Raw genomic sequence first — 25,427 nt, forward strand, 5'->3', positions numbered from 1 at the left:
GTAAAGCTCACAGAAACAGACACACTGAGACCCGGGAGACAGGGTGTCCTAAGAGGGAGGATGAAAGGCAAACCTGCAATTGAGAGACCCCGCAACAGAGAAAGCAAAACAGTTGGAACCCATGAACTTAAGACTCAGCCACTGAGGCAGAAGACAGGCCAACGCGCCCTCTGGGCCCCTTTGCCTTGACCCTCTTGGGCTTGAGGGGAGTGGAGAGGACAGCCCAGACAGACTACACTTCCCAGCAGACAGCGCGGCGGACCCTTCCCCCAAGTGCGGGGCCCCGCCGCCAGGGCTGATGGGAAGTGTAGTCCCTGGACAGGGACAGGCCAGTGGAATGGTGTGCCTCTGCCTGTATTTGGAGGGGACTGAGCCCCAAAGCTTCACAGGCTCCCTCGGGGAGCCCCAGCGTCTCCTCGTCCCAGCAGGTTATTGGGTTTCCAGGACTCAGTCCACTTGGGTGCTGGGGCTCCCCCTGCCCCTCCAGCACCACCGCGGTACACCCATCCGGTGTCCAAGGCCCCCAGCCCCCTTTCCGACCCTCGGCGGGCGGCCTGCCCCTTTAAGAGTGGCCCCGCTGACATCACGGCGGGGGGGCGGGGGTGCTGGCCCGGCTCCCGGCTCCGCGGCGGCTGCAGGACCCGGCTCCGCTCTGCGCCCGCCTGCTGCTCAGGGGACCCCGGCCCGGGACGCCCCCTCCCGCCTCCTCCAGCCGCCCAGACCCCAGGCTCCGCCCCACACCTGTCCAGAGCCCCAGTCTTCATCAGGGGAACCCCCAGGATTGCCCCTGCTGTTTCTCCAGCTCAGGGTCTCTCCCTCTCGCTCTTGCTCTTGCTCTATCTCTATCTCTATTTCTATCTCGCTCTCCCCCTTCCTCCCTACCTCAAGGTCTCTGGGTCTCAGCATCTCTCAGCCCAAGGCCTCTGATGATCTACCTGTCTCCCTGTGTCTCTGTGACCTCTCCACGTCCAGGACCCCAGCATCTCTGAGCCTGGACGAGGGGGGTCCAAGACCCGATCCCTGCCTCTCCTTTTCTCTCTGCCTCTTTTAGGCCCTCTCTGTGTCTCCTTCAGTCTCCAGACCTGCGACTCTCAGGATTTCTCAGCCTCGCGGTCGCGCTGTGTGACTCTGGGTTATCTACTCTGTCTCTCTGCCTCTCCGTGTGCCCCTGCCCCTCGCGAGCTCGCTCTGCTTCTGTTTCTATTCTCTCTCCCTCCCTGCCTCCCCCATTCTCAAGGCCCGTCTCCCTCCCTCCTGCATCCTTTCCTCCCTCCCTTCCCCGTCCCTCCCCTCCTCCGCAGCAGCCAATGAGGGGCCGCGGGTCCCAGCTCCCGGCGTCGTCCGCCGAGTGAGGCCGCGGGCGCGGGGGGTGGGGGGTGGGAGGCCGGGAGGGGGCCGGGACGCCGGGCTCCGGGGCGGGGGCGGGGGGCGCGGGCACCGGCGACCCCGGTGGCGGCGGCGGCGGCGGCCGGGGGAAGCCGCGGGGCCGGTCATGCGGCTGCGGGGCCCGCGGCCCGGAGCGTCCGCCCAGCCCTGAGCGAGGTGAGCGCGAGGGGAGGGTCCTGGAAGAAGGCGGGGGGGTGGGGGGCTCCACTTGAGGCGGCTGGGAGCCGGGGAATCGGGGCTAAAAAGAGTCGGGGTGGCTCGGGGGTTGGGGGGATGTTGGCGGTCCCGAGTTCGGGAGGCAATGGAGGATGGAGGGACGTTTGGGCCTAAGGGATCGGGAGGACGGGGTCCGAGGGTCCCAGCGTGGGGCAAGTGTACTCTTGAGGTCCGAGTCTTAGAGATCGTTGAGTACGGAGGAAGGTGAGGCCAGGTCCTTGAGAGAGGCTGTCCTGGCTGAGTGGGGAGGGCCCGGGCCCAGTAAGGGCAGGAGGTCGGTCTGAGAAGGGGTACCCAGAAAGGGGGAGTACGTTTCCCAAGAGATTGAAAGGAGGTGGAGTTTGGACTTGGGGCTTGGAGAACAGGACCCTGGGGACCCAAAAGCCTATATCCAGGAGAGGCCAGGATAAAGACGGATAGGAAGGAGGCTCCGGGCCAGGGGGGTGGGGGTCCCAAAGGAGGAAGGGCTGGAGGCTGGAGGAGAATGAGGAGATCTGAGTGGGCCATTTAGAGGGAGGAGGGATCTAGCAAGGCAAGAAGGGAGCGCCACAGCCAAAGTGAGAAGGGTGACAGTGGGCAAGTCCCAAGTGCTGGGGAGCCAGTGGGGGGCGCCGAGGTCAGCTACCTGGGACTAGGGCAGACAGAGTGACAGGGGTTTTGATGCTGAGATGAGTGGACTGGAAGAGGAGCAGGCAGCTGCCAGTCAAGCCCTGGAGCCATGGGATGGGGGATGGGAGGAAAAACTGGTGGGAGCTCTGCCAGGCCCCAGTCCCTGAATCCTCCAGGAGGCTGGGGGTGGGGCCGGTGGGGTGGGAGCACTGAATGCTAGGATGGAGTGGAAGCAGGTTAGATTACCTCAAACTCCCAGGTTCTTATTGGGGGCAGTGTCAAGTTTCAAGGCTACAAGAATTCTGGTTAAGGAGAGTGGGGTCCCAAGCCTCAGCTGCATTGTGGGGGGAGTTGATTAGGGGTCTTAACCTTCATGGTTAAAAAAGTGATAGAGGAGTTCCCTGGTGGCTCAGTGGGTTAGGGATCTGGTCTTGTCACTGCTGTGGCTCCGGTTTGATCCCTGGCTTGGGAACTTATGCATGCCGTGGGTGCAGCCAAAAAAAAAAAAAAAAAAGAAAATCATGGTATTCCAGTATGTTGAGGTCTCTAGTTGAGATGGGTTGGGGATCCCAAGTTGAGTCCCCCAATTCATGGGACTGTGTGATTTAGAGGTTCCCTGTGAAGGGTGAGTGTGGTGGGTAAGGGGTTACGAACTCCCTAGTTGGAATCTCCAGATCCCTGATTGGCATTTGGGAGACCACAGCTATGACCTGGGGATCTCTTGCTTTGAGGGTCCCGTGTTAAGGGAATTCAGGTTCCATGTTGGATGCTGAAGAAGGCCTGTAATCAGAGGTCCTAGCTTGGGAAGTTGGAATGCAGACCTTCTGGCAGGGAATTTGGGGGGTTTGTAATGGGAATGGGAGGAGTGGTTTTCCTGGGCTTCCTGATTTGGGTTTTAGAGTTCAGAGCACTGATTCCTAGTTTGAGGGAGGGTCACCATTGGACTGGAGTGGTCCGCTTAGCATGCTGAGTTGGCAAGGGGGGATTCCTATAGCCTGGTTTTGACATTCTGGAGTTTCTAGCCCAAATCCTGGCTCCAGGTCTCTGGACCCCCCCATATTCTGGGATCTGGTGGCCTTGGGTGGAATTCCAACATCCCAGTTCAGGGGCCTGGAGGAATTTGGGATGGAGGAGGGATTAAGGCTCTGGAATTTTGGATCTGGGTCATGATGTACAGTCTCAGATTGGGATACCAAATTGAGGTCAAGCCAGCAGATCAGAGTTAGAAGGTCATGGGTCAAGGGCTTGGTGTTGGAATTGGGTGTTAGAATTGGGTGTCAAGGGTCAATATAAGAGTCCAAAAGTTAAATTTAGATGAAAGGCCTGAAGTCAGGGCCTGAGGCCAGGCTATGTGGTTAGTGACCCACCTGGGGGATTTCTGGTTGCTATTCAGAGACAGAGTCCAAAGGATAGGGGTCAGGGTGCCAGGTCTGGGCAAGGGGTCAGAATTGGTGGCCTAGGTTAGGGTTTCTAGACCAGTTACCTTGCCACTTAGTTAAGTTACCACTTAGTGTTCAAGATCCAATATTCAGGGTCTAGGGACCTAGGACCTGGCTCAGAGTTGAGGTGATGAGTTCTTGTTGGGGTCTGGTATTCAAAGTTGGGGGCTTGGTTAGGGCACTGAGTCAGGACTGGGGGTGGGGTGGGGTGGGCGTGCTTGTCCTAGGGTTGAGGTGTGTGATCAGGGTAATAGTTTCTGAGTCATGGGTCTAGGCTCAAGGTTAGGGATTCTGGTGGTGTCTGGTGTCTAGATTTAAGGTCTCAGGTCAGGGCAGGCAATTAAGGTTGGAGGGTCTGGTTTTGAGGTTGAGTTGAGAATACAGGAATTGAGTTTCTAGTCAGAGGCATGATATTTGGGACCTAGGCGCAGACACAGGGTTGGAATCCAGGGTCAATCTGTGTCATGGGTCAGGACCCAGAGGTCGATTCGAGAGGCTTCAGTTTGGGGATTGGTGTTTCTGGCCCAGGTCCAGTGTCCCACACGGCTTCGTGGGGTTTGGGGGACTCTAGTGGTCCCATCAGGGCTCTCCACCGGGGCTTCGTGTCCCTCAGGCCCCCCAGGGCGCCCCCCGCCACTGAGGATGAGTCACTGCAGTAGCCGCGCCCTGACCCTGCTGAGCAGCGTGTTTGGTGCGTGCGGCCTGCTGCTGGTGGGCATCGCCGTCAGCACGGACTACTGGCTGTACATGGAGGAGGGAACCGTGTTGCCGCAGAACCAGACCACGGAGGTCAAGATGGCACTGCACGCCGGCCTATGGCGAGTCTGCTTCTTCGCAGGTAGGCGCCTTCCCTCCAGGCAATTCTCCCCACCTTGCCTGGGACCCGAGAGTCCTTATCCATCGTCCCATCCCTTGGGTGCCAGAAATCCAGAAACAGATCCCGTTTTTCTTCTAGAGAGTCAAATTTCTATCTGGAGAGTCAATTCTAGCTCTTTATTCCCCAGATCTAAGAACCCCAATGCAGCACTCACACAATCTCCAGGTGTCTAATCCCCAGTAAGGCCCCTGGAGTCTCCTGATCCCTTAAAAGCTGTAGTCTAGGTTCAGAACTTGTCTTCTGGACAGTTCCAGTGTTGAATGAGCAGGACTAAATAATAATAATAGTAATAATAACAACAATAATCCATGCCTCCCAGCTACCATAAAGACCGCTCCTTCTAGGAATCGTGTCCCACCTCACCTCCCAGACCTTGACCTCCTGAGGGATTTAAGAGTCCCGGCCCACAGCCCTTCCTCACTTAAGGTGTGCCCCCTATCCTCCTCCATCCAAGGGCCTCTAGGGCAGCTTGCAGTAGGAGCTTCCAGACTCCTGCCCACCCGCTTCCGCAACCCCCTAAGAGCAGGACAGAGCAGGACCCTTGGATTAAGCCTCACAGTCCCATCCTGGGGTCTCTCTACTGTGCGTCCTGCCCCTGACCGCCTCTCCAGAGCTTAGGGGCCTCTCACCCAGCCCTGCCGTCTTATCTGCCCCTCCCCAGGCCGAGAAAAGGGTCGCTGCGTGGCCTCAGAATATTTCCTTGAACCGGAGATCAACTTGGTGACGGAAAACACGGAGAATATTCTGAGTGAGGGGGAGCGGGAGTGGGAGGGTTAGGCCATAAGGGGGCAGGATGACAGAGCGGGTCCTGGGAGAAAGGGCGGGACCAGGGAAGGGGTGGGATGCAGGGGCAACTGGAGCAGAGGCTTGGAAGCTTGGAAGCGGGCGGAGTGGTTGGGTAAGGAGGAGGGGTCAGGTGAAGGGGCGGAGTCTTGGAGGTGGGTGGAGCCAATAGGAAAGGAGTCGGGCCAAACCAAAGGAGCCTGGGTGAAGGGGTGGAGGCAGCAGTGGAAGTTTCAGAAAGGGGCGGAGCCACATAAAAGGCGGGAGGCGGTGGCCGCGGAGAGGTCACAAGAGTGGACAAGGCGAAGGTGTGCCCCCTGGAGAGCCCCCCTCACCCCCGTCTTTCCGCTTACCCCTCCCCCAGAGACAGTGCGCACAGCCACCCCCTTCCCCATGGTCAGCCTCTTCCTCGTGTTCACCGCCTTCGTCATCAGCAACATCGGCCACATCCGCCCACAGAGGACCATTCTGGCCTTCGTTTCTGGCATCTTCTTCATCCTATCGGGTAAGCCCAAGGAAAGGATTTACAGGCTGCGGGACTGTTTTAGTTTCCAGGAACCTCTGGCTCCCCTTTCCCATAAGAAAGCCCCTTCCTCGCTGTGTGATCCTGGAGGAGTTGCAGAACCTCTCTGAGCCGCACGTTCCTTCTCTTGAACTAGAGATAGCAGCCAAATCGCAGCGAAGGCTTATTGGTGCTAATTAGGTGCCCGGCTCTGCTCTGATACTCACCACACCCTGTGAGGTAAACGCTATTAATAGCCCCATTTTACAGCTATGGAAACAAAGGCCCTGAGACATGAAGTCATTTTCTCAGGGGCCATAAAACCAGTGAGAGGCAGAGATGGGGCTCAAACTCACGCATTTCGCCTCCAGAGGCTGTATTTTTAACCACTCCTGATATTTTAGCAATTAACAGATTACAGGGCTCTTTATGTTCTGTGCCACATCGTACGTGAACGTGTTTCAAATGGAAAAGTCAAAAGAATCCTGTAGCGGAGTTCCCGTCGTGGCTCAGTGGTTAACGAATCTGACTAGGAACCATGAGGTTGCGGGTTGATCCCTGGCCTCACTCAGTGGGTTAAGGATCCGGCGTTGCCATGAGCTGTGGTGTAGATCGCAGACGCAGCTCAGATCCCGCATTGCTATGGCTCTGGTGTAGGCCGGTGGCTACAGCTCCGATTGGACCCCTAGCCTGGGAACCTCCATATGACCCAGGAACGGCCCTAGGAAAAAACAAAAAACAAACAAACAAAAAACCCCAAAACCCTGTAGCCACCACTTAGAGTCAGCCATGACCATGTTTCCGTATTTGCTTTACACTGTACCTGTCTACCCACCCACCAGTCTATCTTATCATCATTTTAAAAGGCATTTCGAAGTGAGTTGCAGGCATCAGTACACTGCATCCTGAAATCTTCAGCATGCCTGTCATTCGCTGTGATTGAATGTTTGTGGATAGTTCTTTGTCCTTTTGAGACACAAGGCTCTTTGGCACGAGTGAACGCATAACCTCGTAACATCTCTGCCTGGGAGTTATCCTGAGCACTCCTTTGCTAAAATGGGGATCTCTTGGGCAGGGAGTTGCCCAAGATACCAGCGTAGGCTGGTGCCCCCGGGGACGCGAGTGTCCTGAGCTCTGGAATAGAGTTTCTTTCTGATGTGTTACCCTCCTCCAAATTTCCCAGCTCCATCCTGTCCGATTGGGTCTAATTCAGCTCAGGTCAGCCCAGCTCGTCTCAGCTCTGACAAGCTTAACTCCATCCATCTGGCCCAACTCAACTACCCGCAATCTATCCTGACTCAATTCTTCAGGTCAATGCGAATTAATTCAGCATGATTTGATTAAGCTCCATTCGGGTCCTTTTAGTGCAGTTGAAATTCTATGAGCAAACCCCACTGCATGTCTCACTTCCATTCCTCCCCTGGGGCCCCCGCTGGGCTACCTCTTTGGAGTCGGCTCTGCGGAGAGTTGAACTTGAACATTCCCCTCCCCCAGGCTCCTCCCCGCTCCTCTCCTCACCCTGCTTTCTCTAGGCTAAACCTCCTCCGCGCCTCCAACCTAACCCAACAAGGCCTTTTCCTAGGGAAACCAGGGTGCAACCTCCGTGCAGACTTGAATCATGGCATGTGGAGCCAGACACCGAGCTAAAATAAGCCACATAGAATAGCACCATCCCAGAGTGTCAGATGGAAAAATAGTGGCCTAGAGAGACAGAAAGTGGGGCAAGGGTAGGGAGCATGGGGACTTTTATTCAACCCACCCAAAACATTAGAAGGAAAATTGCACTGTTCGTGGTGCACAGAAGTGGGAACAGAGAGACGACGTAGCTGGTAAATAGCAGCGCTGGCGCTGGAATCGGATGGGATGCTACTGGGATGAGGGTGCTCTCCTCCCCAAAGCCATGTTTATACCAGTCAGGGTGCTAGGACCTGACTTCCTGAGGTCATGCTAACGGTCAGGTCTGGAAGAGTCAGGCCTCTGATGATGTAACAATAGAGCAATTGGGAGGGGGTTGAACCCCATATCTCTAACTTCCTTTCGTGGACTGTGACCTATGCACCCCACCCAACATATCCACTTGTGTGCTTTCAAAGGGGAGAGTGACTGTGAACCAAGAAAGACCTGGGTTAGCATCCTACCCTTACTGTGTAAACCACAGCCTTCCTTTGTGGAGCTGGTGAGAGGACCAGTCTCCGGTGAGAGTTAGCAACCTGTTTTTGCTTAGGGCCAGATTGTAAATGTTTCAGGCTTTGTCACCCTGGGGTTGAAGTGCCAAAGCAGCCAGAGGCAGAGCGGTGGGCCTGGCTGCATTCCTACAATCCCATGTATGGACCCCGAAATTTGAATTCAGTGTAACTTTCATGGGTCGTGAAATCTTCTTCTGTTGTTTTGATTTTGTTTTGTTTTTTCCTCCCCACCCTTTTAAAAATGTAAAAAGCTCACTTAGCTCACCAAACATACAAAAACAGGCAGCGGGACAAATAGCAGCCTTCTGATCCCAGGTCTAGATCATGGATGCGAAGAGTCAACCCAGTGCCTAGTCTATAGCAGTAAGGGCTTAATATGTAGGAGTTTTAAATAAACAAATAAATACAGATCATGTACATACATGCAGACAGACAGACAGACATAGAGCAGTAACAATGCAACTGTAATAATAAATATTTCATTGAGTGCTGGGGTTTGGAGAAGTTCTAAGTGCTCAATGCACATGATTTCTTTTGCTTCACCCGTAAGGCAGATGCCATTATCATTCTTGCCGTTTTTCAGTGGAGGAAACAGAAGCACTCAGTAGTTAAATTGCTCCGTGTGGAAGCAGGATCCCACTCAGCCTATCACCCTGGCCCTCGGCTGTCCCACCACAATTAAAAATCCTAAAGAGGAGTTCCCTTCGTGGTGCAGTGGTTAACGAATCCGACTAGGAACCATGAGGTTGCGGGTTCAGTTCCTGCCCTTGCTCAGTGGGTTAACGATCCGGCGTTGCCGTGAGCTGTGGTGTAGGTCGCAGGCATGGCTTGGATCCTGTGTTGCTGTGGCTGTGGTGTGGGCCGGTGGCCACAGCTCCATTTTGACCCCTAGTGTGGGAATCTCCATATGCTGCAGGTCTGGCCCTAAAAAGCAGAAGAAGAAAAAAAAAAGAGAGAGAAAGAGAGAGGAAAGGATGAAAATAATTCTGGTGTCTTAGATCCTAGAACGGAATGATCCTATCCAACCACCTCACGTTCCCAGGGAGGAAATCCAGACTTAGAGACAGGAGTTGTCTGAGGCCTGGTAAATGGTGGCCTTAGCATTCAGTTTTGGAGAAAGTGCTGAGAGGGCTGGGGGCAGGGATGGATAGGTCACACCCAGGTGTTAAACATCCCTCAGGGGCCTATGCTGGGGATGGACTAAAGGGAAAGAGACGGGACATGTGCAGCCTGTGGAGGAGGCTGATGCCGTGGTCCAGGCTATCACGGATAAGGCTTGAGCCAGGGCAGGGGGTGGGAAGTTAAAGGTGACTGGATGGCTTGAGAGAAAAGGATGGTGACAGAAGAATCAATCGAACCAGATGACTGACTAGATCTGGTTGGTGAGAGAAGGGGGAGGAGGCTGAGTGACATTGATTTTCTTTTTTCCAGGTCATAAGAGGCATGCGTCTCGTGCATAGCTCCTATTAATTCCTGATCCTCAAATGTATTCTGTGCATAGGCTCAGTCACTGGTTCATTCAGTCAGGCCTCCAACTTTTAGAGAGATCGCTTCCATGCCATGCCTGTGCTGGGCCCTGGTGACATGCAGACTCGTAAATGGCAGCCCACATGCCGTCAGCCCCCAAACAGCTCCCAGCCCCATGTCCATCAGAGCTTATCCCAGAACCCTCCCATTCCTTCAATGCTTTGACGGATTTCCATTGCTTCGAGAATACGTTTCAATTCCTCACGCTGACTTACAGGGTCTTCCGAGACTTGGCCCCTGTCCAGCCCCTGACCTCATTTCCTCATTCACAAACACTCTCTCCATTGCTCCTAAGTTCAGCCTCCCTAGCTTCAGTCTCTTCATTGAAAGCCATCATCCCAACCTCACGTTTCCACTCACGAACCCTGTCTTCTTCCTGATTCTCAAAGAGCTCCACCGTTTCCTCCTCAGAGTTTCTTTCTCTGCCAATGGTACCCAAGGTCGCTTTGCCCCTGCTATACTAGCCACCCCAGACCCTATTTTATATTCGTTTTATAGCACTTATTGCTCTTGTCATCCTATTCGTTTTCTGTCTCCTTCCACCAGAACTTGTAAACTCCAAAAGGCAGGGACCTGCTCTTGTTTGTGTCGCCAGAGACTCGATGAGTTGCTGGTACAAAGTACACAGTGAGGTGTTTGTAGGAGGGATGCGTGATCAGGAGAACTTGGGCATCTGGGGAAAGGGAAGATGCATTCAGTGGATGCAATAGGGGTAGGGAGGCTGAGAGTGACCAGGGTTCCAAAAGCAGGTGACACCTAAATTGATGATGCTGAAATGGCAAAGGGAGACTTTTTCAAGTGAAAGAAAGAAAAGTGCCTCGTGCAGAGATGAGTATCCCCAGCGTGTGTTAAGAGCCTAGAAAGCAACTAAGGTGGACCGTCTGCCTGTGTGGCTCTCCATGGTCCTGAAACTCTTTGTTCTAAAGCCAAGCTGTTCCTATTCATCTTGGCATGTAGGTGATTCTTGCCCACTGCGCTCTAAGAATTCTGAAGCAGATGTGGTGGAGGGAGGGAGGAAGAAGCCTGGATGACAGAGAAAGAAAGGGGGGAGGGAGAGGGGGAAATAGGGAAGGAGAAAAAAGAGAAAAGAAGGTTATTTTTTGAGAACCAGAGCCACTGTAAAGTGGCCAGGAAGGAGAAAGAAAGACAAGAATAACTTACATTTTGAGATCATTTTTAGATACCTTTCAATTACTAAAAACAAAAAGAGAGAAAACAACAACAACAGCGAAAACACTCTTTTTCTCTTCGGAAATGCTTGTTTCCTTCTCATCCACCCTGATCCCGACTCTCTGGAGAATGTGTATTACTTAGAACAGCAATGTGAAATATAGGACTTAAGGTGAAGCAAGAATCAGATTATAAAGAGCCTGGTGTGGAGTTCCTGTCATGGCTCAGCTGTAAAAAACCCGACTAATACCCATGAGGACGCGGGTTTGATCCCTGTCCTCACTCAGTGGGTTAAAAATCTGGCATTGGTTGCCGTGAGCTGTGGCGTAGGTTGCAGACTCAGCTCAGATCTGGTGTTGCTGTGGCTGTGGTGTAGGCTGGCAGCTGTAGCTCTGATTTGAAACGCTAGCCTGGAAACTTCCATATGCAGCAGGTGCAGCCTTAAAAAGACCAAAAAAAAAAAAAAAAATCCTGGACTATCCGACTGAGGAATGAATACTTTCTCTTGTGAATACTAGGGAGCCAACAAGGGTTTTTACAAGGATAGAGGCTTGTGTGGGCCTTAAAAAGAACCAGTATCCGAGTTCCCATTGTGGCTCAGTGGTTAGCAAACCCAACTAATATCCATGAGGACGTGCGTTCAATCCCTGGCCTTGCTCAGTGGGTTAAGGATCCGGCATTGCCATGAGCTCTGGTGTAGGTCACAGAAAAGGCTCACATCTGGCACTGCTATGGCTGTGGCATAGGCTGGCAGCTCCAATTTGACCCCTAGCCAGGGAACCTCCATATGCCATGGATCCGGCCCTGAAAAAAAAAATGGAAAGAAAGGAAAAACGAGTATCTAAAATAGGTTTTCCCACTATGGCTCAGTTGGGGGTTAAGGATCTGGTCTTGCTGCAACTGCAGTGTAGGTCACAGCTGCAGCTCAGCTTTGATCCCTGCCCTGGGAACTTCCATATGCCATGGGTGTGGCCAAAAAAATAATAAAAATAAAACAGGGAGATATTGGGAGCTCCCTTATGACCTGGCATTGTCACTGATCTGGCTCAGGCTTCAATCCCTGGCTCAGGAACTTCCACGTGCTGTTGGTGTGGTTAAGGAAATAAATAATAAACAGGGAGATAGGAGTTTGAAGGCAATGGCACAGGCATAGCAATCAGACTTAGCTGGGTCAGGGACGGGGATGCAAAAAGGGGTTTCGATCCATGAGAAACTGAGGAAGTAAAATGGTCATGACTTGTTGATGGACCATCCTTCTTGGACGAGGGGTGTTGGGCATCGAGAGAACTCCCAAGCATTTGACTAGGGTATGCTAGTGAGTGCAGTTTCTGGCCTTCTGTAAATATTCCTTTCCTATAAACCTGCTCACCGTTCAAGACCCATCTCAGATGCCTGTCCACCATGGAACACTTCATGGGCCCCCCTCCTTGAATGCAGAAATTATGGCATACTGGAAGTCGAAAGTGCTGTAGAGATGGAGGAATGGGGATTTAGAGTGGATTTAAAAAGGGAAAGCAGCAAACAAGCTTTTCAGAAGTTCCAGCTGCATGGCGAGTGTATTTACCCATTCAACTAGTATTTATTATCTGCTGGATCCTGTGCCAAATGCTAGGAGTGCAAGAGGAAATAAGGCCGACTAGTTGCCAGCATCCTGGAGGAGGTGGAGGAGATGCATGACGAGAAAATTACAGATAGAAGTTCCTGTTGTGGTCAGCAGGTTAAGTACCCGACGTTGTCCCTGTGAGGATTTGGGTTTGATACCTGACCTTGCTCGGTGGGTTAAGGATTCAGCATTGCCACAAGCTGCAGCAGAGGTCACAGATGCAGCTCCGATCTGGCATGGCTGTGGCTGTGGCATGGGCCTCAGCTGCAGCTCTGACTCGACCCCTAGCCTGAGAACGTCCATATGCTGCTAGTGTAGCTGTAAATAGGAAAAAAAAAATACAAATAGAAAACATAATGTTAGGTGGTGATAAATGCTACAAAAATAAATAAGGCAGATTAAGGGGAAGGAGACTGGTAGGGGTCATTTTATCTTACCCCAATCACTCAGTGGAAACTTGGGAATCTATGGAATAGTACAACACCTTCTTCCACGCAGGCCCACATAGATACTTGGATTTTGCTAACGTTTTGCCATATTCTTTCTCTTTACATACTTTTTTTTTTTTGGCTTTACAATTTGAAAGTAAGTTTCAGACGTCATGCGTGTTCCTCTCTGAACATTTTAGTATGCATCTCTCAAGAATAAGGAAATTTGGGGGAGTTCCCATGGTGGCTCAGTGGTAATGAATCAGACTAGAGTCCATGAGGATGCACATTTGATCCCTGGCCTCACTCAGTGGGTCGGGAATCCAGCATTGCCATGAGCTGGGGTGTAGGTCACAGCCTTGGCTCAGATCCAGCATTGCTGTGGCTGTGGCGTAGGCCAGCGTTAATAGCTCTGATTTGACCCCTAGCCTGGGAACTTGCATGTGCCCTAAGTGCGGCCCTAAAAAGACCAAAAAAGAAGAAGGACATTTTGGAGTTCCCTGGTGGCTCATCAGGTTAAGGATCTGGTATTGTCACTGCTGCAGCTCAGGTCACTGCATGGCTCAGGTGTGATCCCTGACCCAAGAACTTTGCATACCTCCCCCTCAAAAAAAAAAAAAAAAAAAGCAGAGAAAAAAAGTAAGGACGTTTTCTACATAACAACAATTCCATTATCAAACCTAGAAATTTTGGAGTTCCCTGGTGGCTCAGAGAGTTAAGGTTTCAGCATTGTCACTATTGTGGCTCTGGCTACCGCCATGGCGCAGGTTTGATTCCTGGCTCAGGAACTTCCACATGATTCAGGTGCAGTCAAAACAACAACAAAATCCTCAAGTGTTTCATAAATTAAAAGCCAAAGTTTCTTTAAAAAAAAAAAACCTAGAAATTTTACAATAATTCCATAATATAATTCATTCCTTTTTCCAACTGTCCCAGTTGTTTCAAGAACGCCTTTTATAGCTTTTCCCCCAGAGCCAGGATTCAATCTGAGTTCATGCGTAGCATTTAGCTAATGTCTCTTTTAGTCTAGACTGGTTCTCACAACATTTTTTTTTTAACAACAACACTGACTTTTAAAATATATTTCACTGTAAAATATAGAAAGGATAGTATAATTCGCCATGTCCCCTCCACTCAGTTTCAACAATTATCAACATATGGTGGATCTTTTTTTAGTCGTACTCTCACATCTCCCTTCTGCACTTCACTACATTATCTTTTTTTTTTTTTTTTTTTTTGGCCACATACAGGGCATGCAGACGTTCTTGGCCCAGGGGTTGAACCCATGCCACAGCAGTGACCCAAGCCACAGCGGTGACAACGCTGGATCCTTTACCCACTGAGCCACCAGGGGACTCCTTCACTCCATTATTTTAAAACTGGTCTCAAACAGGAAATCGTTTTATCCACAACGATTCCAGTATATCTCTGGGAAATTAGCACCTTGTTCTTTGACACAGCCATGGTGCAACTAACATGCCCAAACACTTACAAATAGCTGCTTAATACAAATGAACATCTAGCCAATGTCCGATTGCCCTGCTGGCCTCATAAATGCCTCATTTTATTTTATTTTTTTACAATTAGTGTGTTGCAAGTAAGGATCCAGATTCCATGTGTGTACTTCGTCGACAGATCCCTGAAGCCTCTTTTAATCTCTCACGGTCCCTCTCCTACGGATCCCTTGCCATTTTTATGTTGCAGACATCTAGCCGTTTGTCTTATAGAATTCACACATTCTAAGTATTTCCAGTTGCATTCCTGTGCTGTGGTTTAGTGTGTTCCTTCATCCTGTGTTCTCCTGTAAAACTAAAATCCACATTTGATTTTTTTTTTTTTTTTTTGGCAAAAATGCTTCATAGGGAGGTCCTGTTGTGGCTCAGTTGTAACAAACGTGACTAGTATTCATGAAGACGCCGGTTCGATCCCTGGCCTGGCTCTTTGAGTTAAGGATCTGGTGTGGCCGTGGGATTGTGGTGTAGACCAGCAGCTACAGCTCCGAGTCGACCCTACCCTGGGAATTTCCATATGCCCTGGGTGCAGCCCTAAAAGCAAAGAAACAAAGAATTCATAGGTGGTGCGGTTATATCCTACTGCATTATATCAAGAGACATCATAATTTCTGGTCGTCTCTCTTTTGGAGATAAGATTGATGACTTGCTCAGGTGATACAGCTTGGCACATATCATTGTCCTTGTGCAAAACTGCAGGACAGGGTGTCTGGTAGAACATCCCACATCCTACTCGTGGTTTGATTGTTTCCTCCTGGTATCATTTGAGTTGTTCCTCTTTCTTTGTATTTTCTGTAACCCGGAAGTTAGGTCTGGACTTGATTAGACCCTGGTGAAATGTGTTTGGCAAGGATTTTCTGATGCAGCTCAGCGGGTTAAGAACTGGACATAGTCTCCATGGGGATGCGGGTTCCATCACTGGCCTCGCTCAGTGGGTTAAGAATCCAGAGTGGCCGCAAGCTGCCGTGTAGGTAGTAGATGCAACTCAGATCTGGTATGGCTGTGGCTGTGCTTTGCTACAGCTCCAGGTCAACCCCTAGCCTGGGAACTTCCATGTGCTGCCAATGTGGCACTAAAAAGAAAATAAAAAAGTGTGTGGCAAGAAGATGCAGAGGTGGTGCCACGTTCTTTCTAGCCCACTGCTTCTGGTAGCAAATAACGTCAAATTATTCCGTGAGGAGTGGAACAAAATTTGAACACTTGGTCATCATTAGAGCTTTCTATTGAAAAGGGACATTTTCCCCTTTACCATGAACACATAAGCCAGTTGCAGTAACACTTGGGCATCTTGGGGGAAAATCCTGCTTGGGGGTGCTTACTTTCTTTACAATTTGATGTTTTGGAAAAAAATTAACCGTACAGAAAAGCTGCAAAAATAATACAAGGAACTCTCCTCTCGTATGTTCTCCACCTGGGCCAATTTTTAACCTTTTGCCACATTTGTCTCTTTCTTTCTTTCCATCTGCCTTTTTTTTTTTTTTTTTTTGGTCTTTTTGCCTTTTCTTGAGCCGCTCCCACGGCATATGGAGGTTCCCAAGCTAGGGGTCGAATCGGAGCTGTAGCCACCGGCCTATACCAGAGCCACAGCAACGTGGACTCCGAGCCGCGTCTGCAAGCTACACCGCAGCTCATGGCAACGCCGGATCCTCAACCCACTGAGCAACGCCAGGGATCGAACCCGCAACCTCATGGTTCCTAGTCAGATTCGTTAACCACTGCACCACGACGGGAACTCCTCTTCCCATCTATTTTATGTGTATATATCTACAGATGTATGTATAGGTATATGTATATATTATGTATAACCCCTTGAACATAAATTGCAAACACTTCACCCCTAAATGCTTCAGCAAATATCTCCCAAGAAGAAGTGCATTTTCCTTCCTCATCACAGTACAATAATCAAATTCAGGAGGTTTAACATTTGTACAGTGTTATAGCTAAGACACAGTCCAAATTCCAATCTCACCCATCATCCCCTAACTGCCTATACTTGTATAGTAAGTGTTCCGCCCGATTGGGGATCCAGGCGAGGATCCCGCTTTGTGTATTTCCTTGCTGTGTCTCTTTGGTCTCCTTTCATCTTTTATACAGTTCCTGTGCCTTTTAAAGGAACTCTTTCATGTTGACATTTTGTGAAAAGCGCAGCCCGTGTTTTGTAGAAGGACCTCCGGTTTCCGCAGAGTGGAACCAGGTTACAACTTTCCAGCAGGGACACTCCACAAATGAAGAAGTGGCACGGTCACATCAGGAGACTGGGCTGTCCCTCTGCCCTATTATTGGTGATGTTAGCTTTGCTTTCACGGTTCAGATGGTACCTGCCAGGTTCCTTTATGATAAAGGAAGTGTTAAAAAATCTCTTTGGGATGCAACTGGAGGTTTTCATACTAAGTGAAGTAAGTCAGAAAGAGAAAGATAAATACCATAGGATATCACTTATATGTGGAATCTAAAATATAGCACAGGAGTTCCCATTGTGGCTCAGTGGTGACAAACCTGACTAGTCTCCATGAGGATACAGGTTCGATCCCTGGCCCCGCTCAGTGGGTTAAGGATCCAGCATTGCTATGAGCTGTGGTATAGGTCACAGACTCGGCTGGGATCTGACGGCACTGTGGCTGTGGGGTAAGCTGGCTGCTGCAGCTCCGATTTGACCCCTAGCCTGGGAACCTCCATATGGCGCAAGTGCAGCCTTAAAAACAACAACAGCAAAAATATGACACAGACGAACCTATCTACAAAACAGAAACAGACCCACAGACATAGAGAACAGACTTGCAGTTGCCAAGGCGAGTAGGGAGGGAGTGGGATGAACAGGGAGTTTGGGGTGAGTGATGCAAACGATGACATTTCGAATGGAGAAGCAAAGTGGTCTTGCTGTCCAGCACAGGGAACTCTATCCAATCTCTTGGGATAGAACATGGTAGAAGATAACAGGAGAAAAAGAATGTGTGTATGTATATATATATGCATATATATAACTGGATCACTTTTCTGTCCAGCAGAAATGGACAGAACATTGTAAGTCAAGTATAATTTAAAAAAAAAAAAAACTAAGCAATAAAAAATCTCTTTGTAATGAGTAGGTAGTTCATGGGAAGATTCTGTCTGTCCGTGATTTAATGTCCAGATGGTGCTTGCCTGGGTCCTAATATCACTACAGGGATTGCAAAGTGGTGTTTTCTGACTGTTTTTCTGTCTATATGGATGACACTGGAAAAAAGAACTTTCTCCTGTTTTCTTTATTTCTTTGGAAAATATATTAGTATGGTGGGAGTTCCTGTCGTGGCGCAGTGGTTACTGAACCCGACTAGGAACCATGAGGTTGCTTCAGGTTCGATCCCTGGCCTCGCTCAGTGGGTGAAGGATCCGGTGTTGCCGTGAGCTGTGGTGTGGGTCGCAGACGTGCCTTGGATCCCGCGTCGCTGTGGCTCTGGGGTAGGCCAGTGGCTGCAGCTCCGATTCAACCCCTAGGCTGGGAACCTCCCTATACCACGGGAGCGGCCCAAGAAATGGCAAAAAAAAAAAAGACCAAAAAAACCCCAAAAAAGAATATATTAGTATGGATTCACATTTTAAAAAATTCAGTGTTTCATATGCCGTTAGTTTTATTATTCATGTTGGTGTTCAAATTGCCCCCCCCCCCCCCGTTGCGCTATCAGGAAGTCCCTTCAAACGAGTTTCTGTGTCCTCCCCCGTTTTTTAAAGGTTTGTTGAGGTCTAGTTGATTTATAAGGTTGCGATCACTTCTGCTGTACAACCTGGTGATTCAGTGACCCATGTGCACACGTCCATTCTCTTTCAGATTCTTTTCCCACGTGGATTGTCACAGAATATCGGGTAGCCGTCTCTGTGCTAGACGGCAGGTCCCCATGAGCCCATCATTCCTTACCCCTCAGTGTGCATACGCCCATCCCAAACCCCCAGTCCATCTCCATCCCCCCCAACCTTTCCCTTTTTAACCACAAGTTTTTCAAAATATGTGAATTCTTTCTGTTCTGAAAATAAGTTCCTTTGTATCCTTGTCTTATGTTGCTGCAAATGACATCATTTCATTCTTTTTTGTGTCCTTTTTTGACATGTCTCCAACATTTTTTTTTGAGTTCATCCTTATTTTGTGGTACCAGTGCTCTTTTACTGGCCCCATTTCCCGTTTCAAATGAGCTGTTTCTTCCTAGCTCCTGACTTGGTGGGGATGATGATAGAGACCAAAATCTGGGCACTAGGTATGCTTATTGCTGCTGGGGTGTCACTGCTTCTAGGATATTTCCGTACACATGTTGGGAAATTATATATACTTGTAAAACCAGCGTTTATACTGATGCTCCAGGAGTCTTTCCTGACTTTACCCCATTCAGATTTGTACCTTCCTTCTCTCAGAAGCTCCTGCAACCATCGGTATATGTGTGCTTTCGCTCAACCCTACAATGCACAGAACTTAGGCACTGCTACCCCTACACCACTCACAACAAAAATCAACGAAATGAGGTTCAAGATTTCATCAGCCTCTTAGTCTTTAAACTTGATCACTATTCAAAGTACTTTGGCTAAAAGTTACTTAGCTTACTACTTTCCCCACCTCCTGTGGTGGTATTATTCATTTGGTATAAGTTAGCTTCATTTATCTTTGTTTATCTTGAATTTTAGTTTCTTCCCTCACTCATGTTCATTTTATTTTATTTTATTATTTCTTTTTTCTTTTCTAGGGCTGCACCCACGGCATATGGAGGTTCCCAGGCTAGGGGTCGAATCGGAGCTGTAGCCACTGGCCTACGCCAGAGCCACAGCAATGCCAGATCCGAGCTACATCTGCGACCTACACCACAGCCCACAGCAATGCCGGATCCTTAACCGACTAAGCGAGGCCAGGGATCGAACCTGAAATCTCATAGTTCCTAGTCGGATTCGTTAACCACTCAGCCACGACGGGAACTCCCTTTATTTTTTGAATATAGAAAATAGCTGCATAGTTCCAAAGGTCAAAATTAGGCAAAATATGTGCTCAGAGGAATGCCAATTCCTTCCCATCTCTTCCTTTCTGTTCTTTCCTACCTCCTGTGGGTAATCAACTTCATATTTGTTTTCCCTCCTTTAGCCCCTTTTGCAAAAAATAAGCAGTCATATATATGAATTTTTGTACCTCTTTTTTTTTAACTTAAAAGTTAGTGTTCTCTATAATCCTTTGTGTATTAATTTTTAAATTAGTGATGTAGTCTGGAACTATCACTGAACTCCACATCAGTTCATAGAGATCTTCCTCGTCCTTTTCATTGTGTTATGTGATGTTTTCTAGTTTATTAATCCTCTGTGTAAAGGCATTGAGGTCATTATCAGTGCTTTCCAATTACAAATAATATTTCAGTGAATTAACCTGTACATAGGTGATTTCATATTGTTGAATGGGTATATCTTTAGGGTAAACCCTTAGACGTGGGATTGCTGAGCCAAAGGATAATGACGTGTGTAATTTTGCTCGACGTGGCCAAACTCCCCTCCACAGCGGTTGTCCCATTTTGCATCCCTGCCAACAATACATAAGAGCGGCCATTTCCTCAGTGTCCCCAAAAGTTAAGCTTTTTAACTTTTGATGATCTGATGGAAGAGACATGGTATCTTCTTACTGTTTTCATCTGTGTGTCTTTAATTTTGAGTGAAGGAGCAATGTTTTTAAACAAGGAGATCATAGGAGGCCTTTCGAAAGAGGGGACAAGGAAGAAGAGATCTAAATGCAGTGACAGAGACATGGAGACATCCAGTATGAGGGAACAGCCAGCGCAAGGACCCTGAGGCAGGAGGGAGCTTGCTGTGTTCAAGGAAGGATGGGCAAAGTCATGGGACCTGAATGGAAGGTGCAAGGAGACACTTGCAAGAGTGAGTTGGGGAGGTACCAGGCCAGGTAGGCATGGCAGTCCGGGAGTCTGGGAAGTGTTTCTGCAAACGGCCAAATAAACACGTTCAGCTTTATGACCATACCGTCTCTGCTGGCACTACCGCTAGTGAAGCCATAGGCGAAATATAAATAAATGGACGTGGCCGTGTTCCCACGAGATTTTATTTATGGACCCTGAAATGATACATGCATCTACCTTCTGAACTGAGATAGTGTAACCCGCATAACACACTCTTCACGTAGTCAGCCGTTTTAATCCAGTCACAAGGGTGTGCCACCATCCCCATCACCTCATTTTATGTTGTCGTCACCCCAGAGAGACCCCTCCCTCCCTTTCACAGCCCATCCTAATCCCCCCTCCACCCCATGCCCCGGCAACCACCCATTTACGTTCTCTCTCTATGGATTTGCCAGTTTTGGATCTTTCATATAAATGGAACCGTGCAATGTGTGGTCTTTTGCGTCTAGCTGCTTTTTCTTCACACATGTTCTAGGTTCATCCACGTGGTAGTGTAAATGAGTACCTCACTCCTTTTTTTGGCTGAATACTATTCCTTTATATGGCTATACCACATTTTGTTTATCCACTCAGTTGATAGACGTTTGGGTTGTTTCCATTTTTTGGCTATTATGAATAATGCTGCTGCAAACATTCAGGCACAAGTTTGTGTGTGAGCATATGTTTTCAGTTCTCTTGGGGAAATACCTAGGAGTGGAATCGCTGGGTCATGTGGTAATTCTATCTTTAACACTTTGACGGACTGCCAAATGAAATTCATAGACTTTTTTACATGCCACAAAACATTCTTCTTTTGCATTTTTTTCAACCATTTTAGTTCCATGAAAGCCATTCCTAGGTAGTAGGCCATACAAATGTGGGAAGTGGGTTGAATGCAGCCTGGGGTTATCATTTGCTAACCTCTTTTGTAGGCACTGGAAGGCATTTAGTGTTATTCTGGGGTGTGATGAGCACACAAATGTTTATTTGTAGGGTTCTAGGGGGAGATGCTGAGAAGGACTATGTGGATTAATTTAGGACAAGGAACTTGATAGCCTCCTTAAGCCACCCTTGCATGGCTACTGTTTAAAAGCATGTTCGGAGTTCCCGTCGTGGTGCAGTGGTTAACGAGTCTGACTAGGAACCATGAGGTGGCAGGTTTGATCCCTGGCCTTGCTCAGTGGGTTAAGGATCCGGCATTGCCATGAGCTGTGATGTAGGTCACAGATGCAGCTCTGATCTCACATTGCTGTGGCTCTGGCGTAGGCCGGCAGCTGTAGCTCCGACTGGCCCCCTAGCCTGGGAACCTCCATATGCCATGGGAGCGGCCCTAGAAAAAAGCAAAAAGACAAAAAATGAAAATAAAAAATAAAAGCATGTTCTTCTTGAGGATGAGATATTTGCCTCTTCACAGTTCTCAAACCAGACCTCTCCTCTCCCTCTTCTCCGCATGCCTCTATCTCCTCAAAAAACTGCAAATGGAGACAAAAATGGTACCTTCTTGAAAGCACTGTTGTGAGGTTTGAAGGAATTATTATTGTTATTATTACTATTACTGCTGATGTTGGTGTTGCTTTTTGCATCTATTCAGCCTTCGCTCAGGCTTCAGCCTCCTCCCCCTGGAATACCACAACTCCAGTTTCTCCCCTCCAGTCTCTTCCCAGAACAAACCAGCCCCAAAAGGACCTTCTAACACTCCAGTCTGGCCCTGTCCTTACTCTGCTCCAGGCCTGCCATGGCTCCCTAGTGCCTTTGGCACCCATGCCAAGCTCCTTCCTCAGCCTGGCATTCGAGGCTCATCCTGGCTCCCTTCTCTGGCCTCGAGTCTTGTGTCTGTGGTCTGTGTTTTAGCTACATGGATGGATCAGTTCAGTGTTCCCCCAACCTTTGCCCTGGCCAGAAGGGTGCAATGGTGTACTCTAATTCTCCCCTGGGCCCCATCCTTTAGAATTTGGACAAAGTCCTGCTTCCAGGAAGCTTCCCTTAACTCCCCCCACCCCCACCCCAGGTGGGTTTGGTGCCGCTACTTCCCTTACAGGATCTGTCACCATGAACATGACTGTTGACCCGTGTCCGTATGTGCCTTCTCCAGTTGCCCTGTGAGCTCCTGGATGGCAGATTTGGGTTGAGGGGCGGCGGAGGAAGAGGTTGTTGGTTTATCTCTGGGCTCCCTGCATCCCGCCAAGGCCCAGCAATGCAAGGGGCTTCCAAGGATGGGAGTTCGTCCAGGACAGAGCAGGGAGGAGAGGAGGGAGGATGGCAGCGAGATGCAGAGGGCCTGGGGCTGGGGAAAGGGTCCACGGCTAATGGACCAAGGGCACCCCTCTGCCCCCCCCCCCCAGGCCTCTCCTTGGTGGTGGGCTTGGTTCTTTACATTTCCAGCATCAACGACGAGGTCATGAACAGGCCCAGCAGCTCTGAGCAGTATTTCCACTATCGCTACGGGTGGTCTTTTGCCTTCGCTGCGTCCTCCTTCCTGCTCAAAGAGGTGATGTCTGTGGGACCCGGACTCCGGAGTTTTGAATGGGGATGGGGTCTCGCGCAGGGCAGCGGGAGTTGGGGTGGGGGGGTGGGGCATGCTTCTGGGGCCCAGGTGGAGGAGGAGTCTGCGGGTGTAGACTCTGAATTCAAAGGAGGTGGTGGCTGAGGTCCTAACCCCTGGGTCCTGGAGGAGGAGGGTCTGGGACTCCAACTCCCCGGGGGAGTAGGGCACTGGGGGCCTGGACTCCTGGATCTGGGGGAGGGAAGCTGAGGACTCTGACTCCCGGGATCCTGGGAGAGGAGGCGGCTGGGGCCCGAATTCCTGGGTTCTGGGAAAGGAGGAAGCTGCAGGCCTGGACTCTTGGGCCTTGGGAGAGGAGGGGCTGGGGGTCTTGAGTCTTGGGGTCCGAGGGAGCCCAGGGCCAGCCGCTGGGACTCTGACCCCGCCTTGCCACAGGGAGCCGGCGTGATGTCTGTGTACTTGTTCACCAAGCGCTACGCCGAGGAGGAGATGTACCGTCCGCACCCCGCCTTCTACCGCCCGCGTCTCAGCGACTGCTCCGACTACTCGGGCCAGTTTCTGCAGCCGGAGGCGTGGCGCCGCGGCCGCAGCCCCTCCGACATCTCTAGCGACGTATCCATCCAGATGACGCAGAACTACCCACCCGCCATCAAGTACCCCGACCACCTGCACATTTCCACTTCGCCCTGCTGAGGCCCCGGCCCTCCAAGAGCCCCTCTTCCTCCTCCTCCTCCTCCTCTTCTTCCTCCTCACGGGTCTCCCCGCAACGCAGCTCTAGCTCAAGCCCTCGGGACGCCTGGTTCCCCCCCAGAGGATGCCGTGCGCGCGTTAGCCCCGCCCCGTCTCCAAAACCCCTCCTTCTTTCCAATGGCCCCTCCCCTTTTCCTGACCCTAACACGTCAGTGGTCCCTTCCACCTCCAGACGGCTCCTCCTCCTCCTAAATGACCCGCCCCTTTTCCTCAGGCCACGCCCCTCCCAGCCAATTACAGGCTCCCAGGTTCTGCTTTGTTCGCGGAGCGGCAGAGCGCGCCCACCTCCGCGGACCCCCAACCTTCCCTCTCGCTGCAGGGGCTCCGGGCTGGAGAGTAGGTTCCGGCAGCCGCCAGGAATGCCAAACATCCTCTTCTCCCCTCTGCCCCCAAATCTCTTTCCGGGCCCAGTCTCACCTCCGGACCTTCGGGGTCGTCGGGTGCAGTGGGGGTCGCTCCTTGCTCCGTCCACAGCTCCGGAGTGGGCTGGGGGGCTGGAGGCCGTGTGTATGGTTAATCCTCCCCCCCCACACACACACTTGCGAGACCCCTTCTTTCTCACCTGCTCGACTCTTCTCGGCCTTCTGAAGGTTACTTGCCTTTTCGAGGACAGAAAATCTTGAACGGATTTTCTTGCTGGCTGTCCTTGGCTTCTTTGCCTTCCTCTTCCTCCTCTGCCTCCCTCCCCCCGCCCCACCTGCTCATCCGTAGTCCCTAGATGCACCCAGCCCCACACACCACACGACAAGAATGGAGACCCTAGGGTGGAGGGAATTCCTCCACGCCGTTTCCACGCCTGTGCCCGCCTCTTCCCCCTCGAGGCCCCGTCGGGGGAGGGAGAGGTAGTAGCGGGGGTCGACACCCCCCCAACCTCGAAGTCTTCCATTTTCTGGCACCCCCCCTCATTGAAGTCCCCCTTCCCATCTCAGACCCCCAACTCTGGCCTCTTCCAAGGGTCCGTCCGCCCCCTTGGACAGATTGGGGGTGTGGGTCTCCAGAAACACACCCACCCCCCCCCTTATTAGGGGAGGAGGGGCGAGGTAGCACAGTGTTGTACACGGAACCAGAAAGGCCCCCTGGGTGGGGGGAGGGGGGCAGGGGAGGGATGGGGGCTTTTAGTTTGCATCTTAAGTGGGAGGGGGGGAGGGGGGACCGCCGCAGTTAACCTGTCTTTACGCAGCGATTTTTAACGAGGCTGGGGGGAGGGGGGCTTCAGGGGGGGGGAAGGGTGGGGTGGGGGGCCTGGCTCTGTTATTTACCGTGTATCATATGTAAATACCGACAGAAACTTCAATAAACTTTATTTCAAACACGTCTCCGCCTGCGGGGGTGGGATGGGGGAGGGCATTGGCCTCCGAGGGCGGGTTCAGATCGCGACCCCAGAGTGGGGGTGAGGGAGTCTACAATGCTACAGAATAAGGTTAGATGGGTGTTCCTTAAACTGCTTCATCACCGGGCTTATCAACAGCCGCACTTTAAAATTCCGTCCCTGTAAAGCAGATGGGACAGCCAATGACACAGGTCAGGATCAAGAAAAATGAACTCTTGGTATCACTGCGAGCACGTAGAGTGCTGTTAACTAGTACTCGCCTGCCTTCTACCTCTATGGCTTCATTTAATTTTTCTCCCCAAGCCTGCACATGGAGTTTGTTGGGCTCATTTTGCAGCGAAGTCTATGGAGGTGAAACGACGCACCCAGCGTCAGGCAGGTGGAACTGGGCAGAGCTGTGAATCCAGAGTTGAAACTGGGTTCATCTGGTTCCAACCCTTGAGCTTCCCTCCTTCCGCACCAGGGAGCAGTGGCTTCTTCTAACTCCTGGTCGCTCGGTTAAGAAAGAGTAACTGCTAATATTGATTGCACCTGCTATGAGCCACTGGCCTCCCATCCAGGAGACAGGAAATAAACGTTTCCAGCAGCCCTGTATGTAGGAATTAGCACACACGCAAACACAAACATTTCACAGGCTCAAAGTGGGCTCTCACCTACTACACTGAGGGACTGAAAGCAGCTCGGGGGAGTTCCCGTTGTGATGCAGTGGGAAGTAATCT

General features: G+C 50.7%; 1 protein-coding gene across 1 annotated transcript; it reads left to right on the forward strand.

The window, feature by feature from the left end:
* Window positions 1-4,208: 4,208 nt before the first annotated feature.
* Window positions 4,209-24,449, forward strand: CACNG7 (calcium voltage-gated channel auxiliary subunit gamma 7). Its single transcript, XM_047791204.1, has 5 exons — window positions 4,209-4,488; window positions 5,189-5,275; window positions 5,675-5,815; window positions 22,468-22,613; window positions 23,064-24,449. Exons 1-5 carry the CDS (start codon window positions 4,293-4,295, stop codon window positions 23,319-23,321), a joined length of 828 nt encoding a protein of 275 aa, XP_047647160.1. The 5' UTR covers window positions 4,209-4,292; the 3' UTR covers window positions 23,322-24,449.
* Window positions 24,450-25,427: the final 978 nt, after the last annotated feature.

This window comes from Phacochoerus africanus, chromosome 8 (assembly GCF_016906955.1).
Source record: "Phacochoerus africanus isolate WHEZ1 chromosome 8, ROS_Pafr_v1, whole genome shotgun sequence".
In the NCBI taxonomy this organism is placed as follows: Eukaryota; Metazoa; Chordata; class Mammalia; order Artiodactyla; family Suidae; genus Phacochoerus; species Phacochoerus africanus.